This window comes from Schistocerca piceifrons, chromosome 5 (genome assembly GCF_021461385.2).
Source record: "Schistocerca piceifrons isolate TAMUIC-IGC-003096 chromosome 5, iqSchPice1.1, whole genome shotgun sequence".
Lineage (NCBI taxonomy): Eukaryota > Metazoa > Arthropoda > Insecta > Orthoptera > Acrididae > Schistocerca > Schistocerca piceifrons.
Genome location: NC_060142.1, coordinates 671,395,704 through 671,410,836, shown reverse-complemented (window position 1 = coordinate 671,410,836; position 15,133 = coordinate 671,395,704). Strand labels below are relative to the sequence as shown.

The 15,133-nt window shown below is 42.7% G+C and overlaps 1 protein-coding gene across 1 annotated transcript in view; it reads left to right on the top strand.

Annotated features, from left to right (window-relative positions):
- LOC124799191 (homer protein homolog 2) overlaps positions 1-14,760 on the top strand; it is a 222,853-nt gene extending 208,093 nt beyond the window's left edge. Inside the window, exon 10 of the mRNA XM_047262726.1 lies at positions 11,228-14,760. Coding sequence (XP_047118682.1) covers positions 11,228-11,413 — 186 coding nt within the window. The 3' untranslated portion in view covers positions 11,414-14,760. The remainder of the gene's footprint in view (positions 1-11,227) is intronic.
- Positions 14,761-15,133: the final 373 nt, after the last annotated feature.

Here is a 15,133-nt window from a genome sequence, read left to right as displayed (position 1 = left end):
CTTTCGTAGTTTTGTGCTGCGGTAACACAATAGTCAACGTTTGTGTTGGCAGATCAGTATTTTAGCAAATAAATGATGTTTGTGTGTGCCACACACAAAAATTTTATTTGACATAGCTCAGAGCACTTCACTGATAGACGGTATATTCAAGTCCTAATGTTTTTGTAAGTCCACAGTTTTGTTTTATGTATTTTGTCTACTTCCTTTTGATTGATTGAAGTGCTTTAAAATAAAGCCAAATGTGCTCAGTGTAAATAAAACTTTTGTTACAGTCGCGAAAAACGGAATATTTCTCAATATTACATACGACACCTATGTGGTACTTAAATGAGCTATTGTTATACAATAAATTTTATATGAAATTTAGGTATCTTGTCCACATTTCATTCTCAACATTGTGGCAACTAAAATCGACCATACGCAAAGTATACTCTATGGACATTTACCTCTGCAAACTCTTCAAAATTTCGTGCAATGGTTTACTATATTTAGTGCTGCATAATAACTGCATTGAACATCGAAACAAAATTAAGTCATTTATGGAAGGTATCAGTAAAGAAGATGTGTAAAAATCTAATTTTTGGGCCAAATAGTTTTTGTGGAATTGATTGATAAGAGTGTCAAAGCAGTCGGAACACGATGTGTCTGCACAGGCGAGCAGTGCACTGACAAAATCGCGCACAGCGCGGAATGCAGGGAGCACGTCTTTGTAGCAGCGAAAGGGTTAATGCGGCCGTGGTGGCTTTACTTCATGAACTGCGCGCTCCCCCCCCTAAACGTCAGCTTGCGAACTATGCTATACTATGGCGCTGCTTCTATTGGCGCGTGCGTTGTGTGCAACTAGCAACGCAGCAATCTCCCGCGTCTGGGCGGGCATGCGCGAGCCGCCAAGATAAAAGAATTGAACTATAGCAGATTCTCCCGCTTCTGTCAACAAGATTGTGGCTGTCGGCTGTACAAGCAGTCGCAGCAAGCAGCTAGGTACTACTGGGAAAAGGGGGCGCCAAATTCATATTCTTGAGGAAAAAAAACTTGTTTCACAAAGCACCTAGCATCCAGCGCACGTTTGCCTATCAATAAGTCATATGATTTTGATACGTTTCTCTGTTGGTTTTTGAACATTTTTGAACACATTTTAAGCTGATTTCTGAATGAATCATAAGCTGACTTTTGAATACATGCATAGTGTACGTGATGTCTCTGTCAGGAGAATCCTCGTCGCATCTAGAAATAAACTTTCCACAGACAAAAGGGGACGGGGCTATATGAGCTGAGTGGGGTAAAGCCGAATGGATGAATGGCAATCGCTTTCTGATTATGTGGCTGATTGGGTGTGCGAATGATCAGCGTTGGTATAATTACTAGCGAAATCCATAGAGTCAGACTATCAGAATGGAAATAAACGAGTGACAGGAATAACAGGTGAGAAAGATTACGTATTATCTTCTCGGTGTGTCCAAGAAAATGAAGTTTTGACAGAAAATGTTTGGCCAGATCGCTACGCTAGTAAGGACCAGTAGTACAGTCCCCAGCTACCAGCCGCTTAAGTTCTATTCTGGGAGTAACGAGGAAAACGTGTTGTTCGAACACCTAATAACGTCTAACCCGAAAGTAATTGCAGGATAACTAAACCTGTAATTCTGGCAGGGTTAGTGAAGTTAATCGGCGAACAATAGCAGCAATAGCTACAGAATTGGTGATGACAAGATTGTTTGTTAAAACGAGGAAGGAGAAGAAACGGGGACATCACACAAATTATGGAAGAATAAGACGATTCCAAATTTATATAAAAATTCCGTAATACTAGTTTTCGATCTCATGCTAGAGAAGCTGGTGCATATGAATGAAACGTGAAACTATTTCCTAACATAAAGCTTTTTGCTTGTAGTAGGCCTAATAGGCATTTGATATTGATAATTATTGGATTATATTCTGTCGTGTTATAAAAATGACCATTTGTGGCAAAACAGTCTCGTTTATTTGGTGTGTTATAAAATTGCTGCCGTATTAGAAAGGCCTATTTTGTTTTATCTAGCAGACAGTGACAAAATAGACGTAATCAGATCGAGAAACCACACCAGTCTTGGGTATTGTTTGTATTAACAGCTTTTTCAGTATTAGATAACTACATTTCGATTTTCCATGTAGCAAAACGTTTGACAAACTTTGATGAGGTAAAAGATTCTTTCATAGAAAGGAACACATGCCATGTAAAGCTGTAGCAAGATTAGAGAGAAAAAAATGCTAGGAGCTAAGGTTTGAAGAAATGTGTAACTTCTTGCTTATCTCTTGTCAGTACTGGTTTTATATATCCTATATTTAATTTTATGTCGCACAAAACAGCAAGTTATTAACTAATGGGCACTGAAGAGTTCAGATTTTCCGAAGAGTTCTTGTTCTCTCGATTACAAATAATCCTATCCGCTATTAATTGCGAGATTTTTTTTTTAAGACAGGCAGGCTGTCAAACCGGCCGACTGGGAGCAGGAGAGGCACCACAGGACATTTCAATTTCCACTCTGCTGAATATAGTTTGGACGTGCGGTAGAAAAATGCTTTATGAAGAGGCATGGAACTGCACTTGGGCATACTTAAGACCAAATAATATGTCTTACATTTCCTCGAATACATACGTTTTATGTTTCAGACTTTTCAGGAAGATGTGCGCTACAAGATGAACGTATTTTGAAAATTCGATTTTTTTTTAGTATTGACCCGGTCCGTAGATCCGGGGCTGATGCGCAGAGCAATCTGAGCTATAGTGGGTAGTCTCCACGTGACCCGTGTCTACGTTCAGTGATTTTGCTGTTTCCCCTTCGTTTACTCTCACGTCAAATGAAAACAAAACGGATATCCGTGGCTGGGAGCTATCAAGTGAATTAAAACACATTCACATAATTACTAAAGGCTGAAATATGTCATTAGTTTCAGATTTTATTTTATTTCCACCTTTCTGACAGTCAAGCATTAATCGCCTTGCGGAACAATGAAGTTATTTTTGTCTGTTTGCTAAAGACATTTGACTTTTGCTAATCTTTTCCGCAGAGGCAGTCAATGTACTTGAAACGAAATGTTTAATTCCACAGTACTGGGTAGTTTCAACTGTCCACTGCATTTCAAGTGCACGTTTTCATTTTCTAGCACGTATGGCATTATGCCATAATAAAGAACCAAACATGATGTAATACAGTACTGGTGCTCCAAGAAAATTTACATCCTGAAAACCACACTTAAAAGCTTAATATCAGGTCGGGGTCTACGGTACTTCATTGGGAGTCTGGACATACGAGTGTGCCTTTAAGTATGCACTTTAAATGTGCACATTTTAATATGGTTCACGAAATTCCCATGCTCTTGCAGTATCATCTTTCATTGATGATCTTTTACACGTACGTACATACGGGCTTCCTACGTCATGATATCTACCCAAGCGCGGTGTCGCCTGTTACCTGAGCTCTCTGGCAACTGCTGAAACGAACCTATTTGTAACAGGTCGCGGGAAAATATTACGATTGGTGGTTTGAAAAGCGTTACTTTCAAAGTAAATATCCTTTTACGTAAGTTGAACTACGTACAAGAATGGACCGTGAATTTATTAAATCACGAAGCGTTTGACTCTCATTTAAAAATCAGCTGCCTGATGACGAGCCATTTAGAAGCATTTCGAACCCTCAAACCCTAAAGATCAGACATTTATGTCATTATTAAAAATTTTACAGGCACATTTGTATGATATCTCTTAAAGTGTAACAAGCGCAAAAAAGATCAACAGTATATGTGAAAGCTTAGCTTCTCTTGCAGCTTGAGACCAATATTTTATGTGAAAGCTTTTGTTTTCTTGTAACAACACTATGTATATTAATTTAAACTGTTAACTTTCCTGTTTGGCGCGCTACTTAACACTGATGCTGCTATTGGCTGACTACATCACGTGTCCTATGCTCTGAATATCCGCTGTCATCGGCTGGCGAGATCACGTGACATGAGTTACGAACGACTTACAAAAGCGAATCGAAATCTCGATTTCAATGGTTCGGAAAGTAACATGCGGTGTTTAGTGGAATTCCAATGTATGTTTTCGTAATACGAAAATACGCAGCGTACATGTTGCTGCACATCAAAGATATTTCCAAAACGTGTCTTTTTCTCTGAGTTTCGTTTTCTAAAGTGCCAGGAAATTGTACGCCTGTGTACAAAACCATAACCATTCAAAGAAGTGATACGGGAAAATATACTGTCACCGGGGAGAAAGTTTGTTTTTAACTGGGAAATCCGGGAATTTTTTTTCCTTGCCCACGTAGACACCCTGCTATTATACGACTTCATTCAAACTCGATGAGCTGTTGATAATGGCATCTTTATTGCCTTAAAGGCATTCGTGACTAACGTCAGCTCACTACAGCCAATCTCAAAGGTAACTACTGCTTGTGACCTTACAGTGTATATTTAAAGCTAACTTGATTTGCATTCTCATAGTGGCACTGCTAGCACCATATGCACATGAAATTTGAGTAGACATCATCTTTAACATGTAAAAAACACACCTACCAACTGTCATTTATGTTGCACAACTCCTTCTTGGTGTTGCAGTTTCTTTTTCCTCTCAGTGTATAAATGTCAACGTCAAGGGGAAGGCATAGAAGACACTTGTAAACCATCATTATTGTATGAAGCAGAGTTGTGAGCAACAACTAAGAGCCAGTGCAATAGACTAGATGTAGCTGAAATGAAGATGTAGATATAGATGTGTGGATTCGTCATAATAGACTGGACTCCAAATGAGAGAATCTGAGGGTCTGTAAAATTTGTTGATGGTCCAAGAAAATACAGGACTAGAGTGGTATGGACATATCACGAGAAGAGACCATACTCGTGTTGCAAGGAGAGTGATGCAGATGTCAGTATCAGGCTCCAGGGAAAGAGGAGGGCCTAAAAAGAGGTGAGTGGACTGTGTTTGAGGGGATCAGAGGGACAAAAGCTGACAAGGATAACACACAGGACTAGGAAAAGTGGAAGAAACTTACCAGAAATGTCAATACTTTGTATTGCAGGAGAAGATTGAGAAGATGAACCTTTGAAAGCCTGTCATACAAACTGCATGTACTAATTCTCTCCCCAAATTAACTACATACTCATTAATCAATACTTCCTTATACATAAAACATCCCTGTTTGTTCTGTAGATCATGGCAAACTTCTCTTCATTATACATAATCGTGATGTCATGGCACTGGCACGCAAGATGTACACTCCTGGAAATTGAAATAAGAACACCGTGAATTCATTGTCCCAGGAAGGGGAAACTTTATTGACGCATTCCTGGGGTCAGATTCATCACATGATCACACTGACAGAACCACAGGCACATAGACACAGGCAACAGAGCATGCACAATGTCGGCACTAGTACAGTGTATATCCACCTTTCGCAGCAATGCAGGCTGCTATTCTCCCATGGAGACGATCGTAGAGATGCTGGATGTAGTCCTGTGGAGCGGCTTGCCATGCCGTTTCCACCTGGCGCCTCAGTTGGACCAGCGTTCGTGCTGGACGTGCAGACCGCGTGAGACGACGCTTCATCCAGTCCCAAACATGCTCAATGGGGGACAGATCCGGAGATCTTGCTGGCCAGGGTAGTTGACTTACACCTTCTAGAGCACGTTGGGTGGCACGGGATACATGCGGACGTGCATTGTCCTGTTGGAACAGCAAGTTCCCTTGCCGGTCTAGGAATGGTAGAACGATGGGTTCGATGACGGTTTGGATGTACCGTGCACTATTCAGTGTCCCCTCGACGATCACCAGTGGTGTACGGCCAGTGTAGGAGATCGCTCCCCACACCATGATGCCGGGTGTTGGCCCTGTGCGCCTCGGTCGTATGCAGTCCTGATTGTGGCGCTCACCTGCACGGCGCCAAACACGCATACGACCATCATTGGCACCAAGGCAGAAGCGACTCTCATCGCTGAAGACGACACGTCTGCATTCGTCCCTCCATTCACGCCTGTCGCGACACCACTGGAGGCAGGCTGCACGATGTTGGGGTGTGAGCGGAAGACGGCCTAACGGTGTGCGGGACCGTAGCCCAGCTTCATGGAGACGGTTGCGAATGGTCCTCGTCGATACCCCAGGAGCAACAGTGTCCCTAATTTGCTGGGAAGTGGCGGTGCGGTCCCCTACGGCACTGCGTAGGATCCTACGGTCTTGCCGTGCATCCGTGCGTCGCTGCGGTCCGGTCCCATGTCGACGGGCACGTGCACCTTCCGCCGACCACTGGCGACAACATCGATGTACTGTGGAGACCTCACGCCCCACGTGTTGAGCAATTCGGCGGTACGTCCACCCGGTCTCCCGCATGCCCACTATACGCCCTCGCTCAAAGTCCGTCAACTGCACATACGGTTCACGTCCACGCTGTCGCGGCATGCTACCAGTGTTAAAGACTGCGATGGAGCTCCGTGTGCCACGGCAAACTGGCTGACACTGACGGCGGCGGTGCACAAATGCTGCGCAGCTAGCGCCATTCGACGGCCAACACCGCGGTTCCTGGTGTGTCCGCTGTGCCGTGCGTGTGATCATTGCTTGTACAGCCCTCTCGCAGTGTCCGGAGCAAGTATGGTGGGTCTGACACACCGGTGTCAATGTGTTCTTTTTTCCATTTCCAGGAGTGTATTTTGTTACATCCTATCATATGCCATAATAGTTTCTTATGTAAATCACAGATTATTAAAATAATTAAATTTCTTTCTTGCATAATTTTTCAGTTGTCTGGAACTAGATTTGCTAAAGCAAAAGACTTGTCTACCTTTAAAAAACAGTTCATGCAAAACATAGAGTAAGCGTGTAAAAGTACTGTGTTCGCTCTCTCTCTCTCTCTCTCTCTCTCTCTCTCTCTCTCTCTGTGTGTGTGTGTGTGTGTCATCTTGGGAGTACTATCACGAAATATGAAATATTTGTCAATGTAAACTGTGCACTGTTACCAATTTTATATATATATAAACAAAGATGATGTGACTTACCAAACGAAAGCGCTGGCACGTCGATAGACACACAAACAAACACAAACATACACACAAAATTCAAGCTTTCGCAACAAACTGTTGCCTCATCAGGAAAGAGGGAAGGAGAGGGAAAGACAAAAGGATGTGGGTTTTAAGGGAGAGGGTAAGGAGTCATTCCAATCCCGGGAGCGGAAAGACTTGCCTTAGGGGGGAAAAAAAGACGGGTATACACTCGCTCCATCGCGCGCGCGCACACACACACACACACACACACACACACACACACACACACACAAGCAGACATATTTAAAGACAAAGAGTTTGGCCAGAGATGTCAGTCGAGGTGGAAGTGCAGAGGCAATGATGTTGTTGAATGACAGGTGAGGTATGAGTGGCGGCAACTTGAAATTAGCGGAGATTGAGGCCTGGTGGATAACGGGAAGAGAGGATATATTGAAGAGCAAGTTCCCATCTCCGGAGTTCAGATAGGTTGGTGTTAGTGGGAAGTATCCAGATAACCCGGACGGTGTAACACTGTGCCAAGATGTGCTGGCCGTGCACCAAGGCATGTTTAGCCACAGGGTGATCCTCATTACCAACAAACACTGTCTGCCTGTGTCCATTCATGCGAATGGACAGTTTGTTGCTGGTCATTCCCACATAGAATGCGTCACAGTGTAGGCAGGTCAGTTGGTAAATCACGTGGGTGCTTTCACACGTTGCTCTGCCTTTGATCGTGTACACCTTCCGGGTTACAGGACTGGAGTAGGTGGTGGTGGGAGGGTGCATGGGACAGGTTTTACACTGGGGGCGGTTACAAGGGTAGGAGCCAGAGGGTAGGGAAGGTGGTTTGGGGATTTCATAGGGATGAACTAAGAGGTTACGAAGGTTAGGTGGACGGCGGAAAGACACTCTTGGTGGAGTGAGGAGGATTTCATGAAGGATGGATCTCATTTCAGGGCAGGATTTGAGGAAGTCGTATCCCTGCTGGAGAGCCACATTCAGAGTCTGATCCAGTCCTGGAAAGTATCCTGTCACAAGTGGGGCACTTTTGTGTTTCTTCTGTGAGAGGTTCTGGGTTTGAGAGGATCAGGAAGTGGCTCTGGTTATTTGCTTCTGTACCAGGCCGGGAGGGTAGTTGCGGGATGCGAAAGCTGTTGTCAGGTTGTTGGTGTAATGGTTCAGGGATTCCGGACTGGAGCAGATTCGTTTGCCACGAAGACCTAGGCTGTAGGGAAGGGACCGTTTGATGTGGAATGGGTGGCAGCTGTCATAATGGAGGTACTGTTGCTTGTTGGTGGGTTTGATGTGGACGGACGTGTGAAGCTGGCCATTGGACAGGTGGAGGTCAACATCAAGGAAAGTGGCATGGGATTTGGAGTAGGACCAGGTGAATCTGATGGAACCAAAGGAGTTGAGGTTGGAGAGTAAATTCTGGAGTTCTTCTTCACTGTGAGTCCAGATCATGAAGATGTCATCAATAAATCTGTACCAAACTTTGGGTTGGCAGGCTTGGGTAACCAAGAAGGCTTCCTCTAAGCGACCCATGAATAGGTTGCCGTACGAGGGGGCCCATCCTGGTACCCATGGCTGTTCCCTTTAATTGTTGGTATGTCTGGCCTTCAAAAGTGAAGAAGTTGTGGGTCAGGATGAAGCTGGCTAAGGTAATGAGGAAAGAGGTTTTAGGTAGGGTGGCAGGTGATCGGCGTGAAAGGAAGTGCTCCATCGCAGCGAGGCCCTGGACGTGCGGGATATTTGTGTATAAGGAAGTGGCATCAATGGTTACAAGAATTGTTTCCGGGGGTAACGGATTGGGTAAGGATTCCAGGCGTTCGAGAAAGTGGTTGGTGTGTTTGATGAAGGATGGGAGACTGCATGTAATGGGTTGAAGGTGTTGATCTACGTAGGCAGAGATACGTTCTGTGGGGGCTTGGTAACCAGCTACAATGGGGCGGCCGGGATGATTGGGTTTGTGAATTTTAGGAAGAAGGTAGAAGGTAGGGGTGCGGGGCGTCGGTGGGGTCAGGAGGTTGATGGAGTCAGGTGAAAGGTTTTGTAGGGGGCCTAAGGTTCTGAGGATTCCTTGAAGCTCCGCCTGGACATCAGGAATGGGATTACCTTGGCAAACTTTGTATGTGGTGTTGTCTGAAAGCTGACGCAGTCCCTCAGCCACAAACTCCCGACGATCAAGTACCACGGTCGTGGAACCCTTGTCCGCCGGAAGGATGACGATGGACCGGTCAGCCTTTAGATCACGGATAGCCTGGGCTTCAGCAGTGGCAATGTTGGGAGTAGGATTAAGGTTTTTTATGAAGGATTGAGAGGCAAGGCTGGAAGTCAGAAATTCCTGGAAGGTTTGGAGGGGGTGATTTTGAGGAAGAGGAGGTGGGTCCCGCTGTGACGGAGGACGAAACTGTTCCAGGCAGGGTTCAATTTGGATAGTGTCTTGGGGAGTTGGATCATTAAGAGTAGGATTAGGGTCATTTTTCTTCATGGCAAAGTGATACTTCCAGCAGAGAGTACGAGTGTAGGTCAGTAAATCTTTGACGAGGGCTGTTTGGTTGAATCTGGGAGTGGGGCTGAAGGTGAGGCCTTTGGATAGGACAGAGGTTTCGGATTGGGAGAGAGGTTTGGAGGAAAGGTTAACTACTGAATTAGGGTGTTGTGGTTCCAGATTGTGTTGATTGGAATTTTGAGGTTTTGGAGGGAGTGGAGCTGGAAGTGGGAGGTTGAGTAGATGGGAGAGCTGACGCAGTCCCTCAGCCACAAACTCCCGACGATCAAGTACCACGGTCGTGGAACCCTTGTCCGCCGGAAGGATGACGATGGACCGGTCAGCCTTTAGATCACGGATAGCCTGGGCTTCAGCAGTGGCAATGTTGGGAGTAGGATTAAGGTTTTTTATGAAGGATTGAGAGGCAAGGCTGGAAGTCAGAAATTCCTGGAAGGTTTGGAGGGGGTGATTTTGAGGAAGAGGAGGTGGGTCCCGCTGTGACGGAGGACGAAACTGTTCCAGGCAGGGTTCAATTTGGATAGTGTCTTGGGGAGTTGGATCATTAAGAGTAGGATTAGGGTCATTTTTCTTCGTGGCAAAGTGATACTTCCAGCAGAGAGTACGAGTGTAGGTCAGTAAATCTTTGACGAGGGCTGTTTGGTTGAATCTGGGAGTGGGGCTGAAGGTGAGGCCTTTGGATAGGACAGAGGTTTCGGATTGGGAGAGAGGTTTGGAGGAAAGGTTAACTACTGAATTAGGGTGTTGTGGTTCCAGATTGTGTTGATTGGAATTTTGAGGTTTTGGAGGGAGTGGAGCTGGAAGTGGGAGGTTGAGTAGATGGGAGAGACTGGGTTTGTGTGCAATGAGAGGAGGTTGAGGTTTGCTGGAAAGGTTGTGAAAGGTGAGTGAGTTGCCTTTCCGGAGGTGGGAAACCAGGAGATTGGATAGTTTTTTGAGGTGAAGGGTGGCATGCTGTTCTGATTTGCGGTTGGCCTGTAGAAGGATGCTCTGAACAGCCGGTGTGGATGTGGGAGAGGAAAGATTGAGGACTTTTATTAAGGATAGGAGTTGACGGGTGTGTTCATTGGCTGAGTTGATGTGTAGGTGAAGGATTAGGTGGGTGAGGGCAATGGATTGTTCAGTTTGGAACTGGTATAGGGACTGATGGAAAGAAGGGTTGCAGCCAGAGATGGGAACTTTAAGTGTGAGGCCTTTGGGGGTAAAGCCAAATGTCAGACCTGCCACCCTACCTAAAACGTTCAGCTGATTGGTTTTCATTATTGGAAATTCTGTGCCACGTGAAAATTGACTTCTATGTCTGAAGCTAATTATGGTTAAATAAGACATGCAGCTGGTGTGGAGTACTACATAATGGTTTTACTTCAGCAACTACGATTTTCCCATAGCGGGCCCATGTGGCCGAGCAGTTCTAGGCGCTTCAGTCTGGAACCGCGCGACCGCTACGGTCACAGGTTCGAAACCTGCCTCGGGCATGGATGTGTGTGACGTCCTTAGGTTAGTTAGGTTTAAGTAGGTCTAAGTTCTAGGGGACTGATGACCTTAGATGTTAAGTCCCATGGTGCTCAGGGCCATTTGAACCATTTTTGATTATCCCATAACTACAAAGTTGGGAAACAAGTGTTCTGTTTCCTTGCATTACGCACAGGTATAGATCTATCTAATGAAATGTTTTCCATCCTCATTGTAAAGCCATACACTTGCAACTGCCCACAGAACCTACAGCAGGAGAACGCCGAGCTGCAGGCGGCTGTGTCGCTGGCACAGGCGCAGCTGGAGACGGCGCTCGCAGCCCAGGAGTCACAGCGCCGTGTACTGGACACACTGAATGCACAGCTGGCGGCACAGCTGGCTGAGCTGGCTGGCATCCACCGTGAGATTGCCACTGCCCTGCAGACCTGAGGGCAGCCCCCCGCGGCCCCCGCCCCCCCGAGGCACCCCCACTGGTCCTCCGTCTGACGCCGGGCTCCTGGGGGAGGCGACCGGCATCTGGCTCTGGAGCTGGAACTGGGACTGGGCGTGGAAGACGGACGCCGGCAATAACGACATTTCCGTGTTACAGTTTATTTTTGAGGGAAAAGTGTTATTGAGCAATGGAAGATTAAAAACACAGATAACCTACTACATTGTTTAGTGATAAAATAATTTTTTGTTTTTACAAATCCAAATGGCATCCAGATGAGGTTGCAAGCTATGTTCAGTTTCTTTCTTTGTTTCAATTATTTAATTGATACTTCTCGTGTGAAATTTTGTGGTATGATCTGTGAAAATATAGACTCTTGAACTATATGCAGTCATTAACCGAAAGTGTTGTCCTATATATATATATATACATAAAGGGAAAAAGTGGGAAAATGTATCAAAATTTGTTAAGAGGTGACAGAGTTTTAAATGCATCGAAATCTGTGTGTGTACCTTCGTCTCCTACATTTTTAAAATTAAGGTAAAGACAGTGCAACTAATCTAAAGGCGTGTGGTGAACTGCAGGTCCGTGCTGAATTTTAGCATAAGTGTTTTGGCAGGTAGATCAATTTCTACACGTTAACTTTAAAACTTAATTCTGAGTGTGTTTCATTTCTTTTGTTCTCAGCAGTTACTTGTGATCAATTCAATCTTAATCTGGAAACACACTGAATTTATGAAATGTGGCACTCAAAAATCGTCAGCATATAATATTGGATGCTGGTGATAAGCTACAGAGAATGTTAGATTCCACACAGTGCCTCATGATGTGAGGGTAAATTCATGTTTTCACCATTTTAATGTGTTTGCATGTGTACCGTATCAAATGTGGAATGAAACTCTTTGAAACAGTCCATGAAACAAGTGTTTAATTGCATAGCTGGGATTACTTTTTCGTTCCAAATATTACTCATTTACTAAAAAAATCAGAGCTTTGCATCTGGAGCTAAAATTATTGCATTTTAGATAGACATCGTTAATCTAAATACATGTTTAACTCGGAAAGTGGAATTACTTCTCCATTCTCAAATAAAGAATCATGTATAATGTTGAAAATGGCAGTGCATTTTCTTGACTGATTGAGACCAAGCTGATAGAGTTCACATTGAACTGTACTTTTTAATAATTGGCGACTGACCATGAAGAGCACAAGACTTTGGAAATGCACATGTTTGATATCCCCCCCTTTTGTGGCTTAGCTTTATTTTCCATTAAAACTGAGAGCAGATGCCTATTTCGAATGCACCCTTCCTGAGTCCTAAATTTTTGTGCCATAGAAAAGTGCCGCTGTCTCGGCGTAACAAAAATAGATTTTCGTGCTGGATTTAAAAAGCGTGAAGCCACATATGTAGCTTCTGACATTATACACATGTACAAAATATTGCAGATTTCTTTTTTACACTGAAATGTTACATGCAAAGAATGAATGTTTTCCTCAGTATTTGCGTGACTGACACTCTGCACTTGCATGTGTGTGTTCTAAGCACTGCCCATTCAAGACTTCACTAAATTGTAATCATTTTTTAAATCAGACTTTTAAAAATCTGATAAGTGGGTGGATTTAATGTAGTTGTTATGTAATTGTGCAACAGATTATTTCCCTTGTTCAGCAAGATATTACCAAAGGACAAAATAAAATGCTATCTATGTAAGTATGTGCTTTCATATAAGTGAGACAGTGATAGTTTTTAAATATTTCTCAATTGACAAGATAAGAAGGCAGAAGATAATATTGCTTGGTGTGACTGTCAGCTTTTCACCGTACAGCTATAATCTGTATACTTTTGCAACAACTCTGTCATCGCATCAGCGGCGTCCGTCAAGGTTTTTGTGACAGTGATGCACTTGAACTGAATTTGGTCTTCTGAAGTCCTCATAAATATTTATTATGCTGAAAAAGTAATTTCCAATTTTCTTCTCTGAATATCAGTGTGAGGTCTATTTATCAATTTCTTGGGAAAGTTGTTCTAAACATTTATCTAATGGTGTCAAATTTTGAGAGATCAGAAATAATGTCCTGCAACCAGTTGTCCTAGAACTCGTTAGATGGATTAGAGGGTAACAAACTTGCACTTAAAATTAGTAGATTTTCAGCTCGTTCCTGTAACTGTATTAGGAACAACTAATAAAAGTCAAAAAGAACCACCACACTTAACTCCCTTGTCCTGTTGTAGAGATTTAATGTGATGTAAAATATAAACATGGGCAGTGCCCATGCTGAAAACATATGTCGATATTTGTGCTTTATTTACCTGAAAGAAAATTTGTAAAACTATGTTACTGTTGTATCCTGTTCAAACATTATTCGAGTGAAAATGAATGAACTTTGTTCAAAGAGAAACTTTTTTAAAGTGATGATTGTTCACAAATGTAGGAACGCAGTTATATAGCATAGAAATTCCTATATCACCTATGAACTTTGATGATGCAGCAGGCTTTTTCTTACAATTGTATTCGATTTCTTAGTGCATTATGCTAAGTTTACAGGTAAGATAAATTTTGTTTTTGTCATATTGGCATTGCAATCTATAGAAGACTGAAACTAATATTCTTTGATGAGAGAACAGGATGTAGTTAAGTATTGCTCAAAGCTTTTTTGTGTTTAAGTTGTTAAATGATTCTTTTTTAATCTCCTGGAGAAAAAATGTTGCACACAGTTTATTTGAGGCTCTCTGAAGTTGCAGTTTGTAACAGTATTTGTGTTTGGGCACAATTGTTTTTTCTAATCAGTGATATTTTCTGGCTGTCTCTACTGAGAGTACAGCTAAAACAAAACTTACAGCAAAGTCTCATATTTTAATTGTTCATTGATTTTTTCAATATAAATTTTTAATTGTATTGAAATAAATTGTGTCATTTATAAATATTTTTATCTTGATTAATCATTTTTGTAGCAACATAAGACATCAGTTCAGATTCGTAGTGATATGTTACCAAATCCCATTTTAAGGGAAGTAAACCAATCCTTGGCTAAGGAGATAAAAAAGAAAACCTTTCGTCTGAATGTGTATAGAAAGATAATGTGAGATTGTTAGAAATGTATAAGTTGATATAAAGTAATGGTGCTATATCATAAAAATCCTGTTTTTCTTTTTTAATGTGAGTGGAAATGACGAAAAGGCAAACTTACAAAACTTAATAGTGGCTTCCTTTTCACTCTAAGAGTAGGTGTAACCCACACTTTTTTTGTGACCATGTGCGCAATTCTTATGTAAAAATGACTTAACAATTGGTTGTACATGTAAGAAGGGAGCCTACTAACATCTATGACAATGTTCCAGCAGAAAAATCTGAAATAACTTCAGAGTCACTGAAATAAAATAAAAAATGAAACTTAACTTTTTATGGTCGATTCCCATTATTTCCAGAGTGTCCAGAACTTCATAATATGTGGATAATACGTTACTACTCTTGGTATCTGTTGGACACAAACATTGCTTCATGATAGACTTCAGTTTACTCCTACATTTAATACACAGGCGTATAGAAATGGCATGTAAATGACCACATATCAAATAATAATCTAGAAATGTTAATCTGGTCTTGTGTGTCAAATCCATGTATTGTTTCAGTATTGATTTCATCCTTATAGTGCTAAGGAATTGTACATGCTCTGCTAAATCTATCAAAAATATTGTGCCACTGGAAGATTGCCCCCCC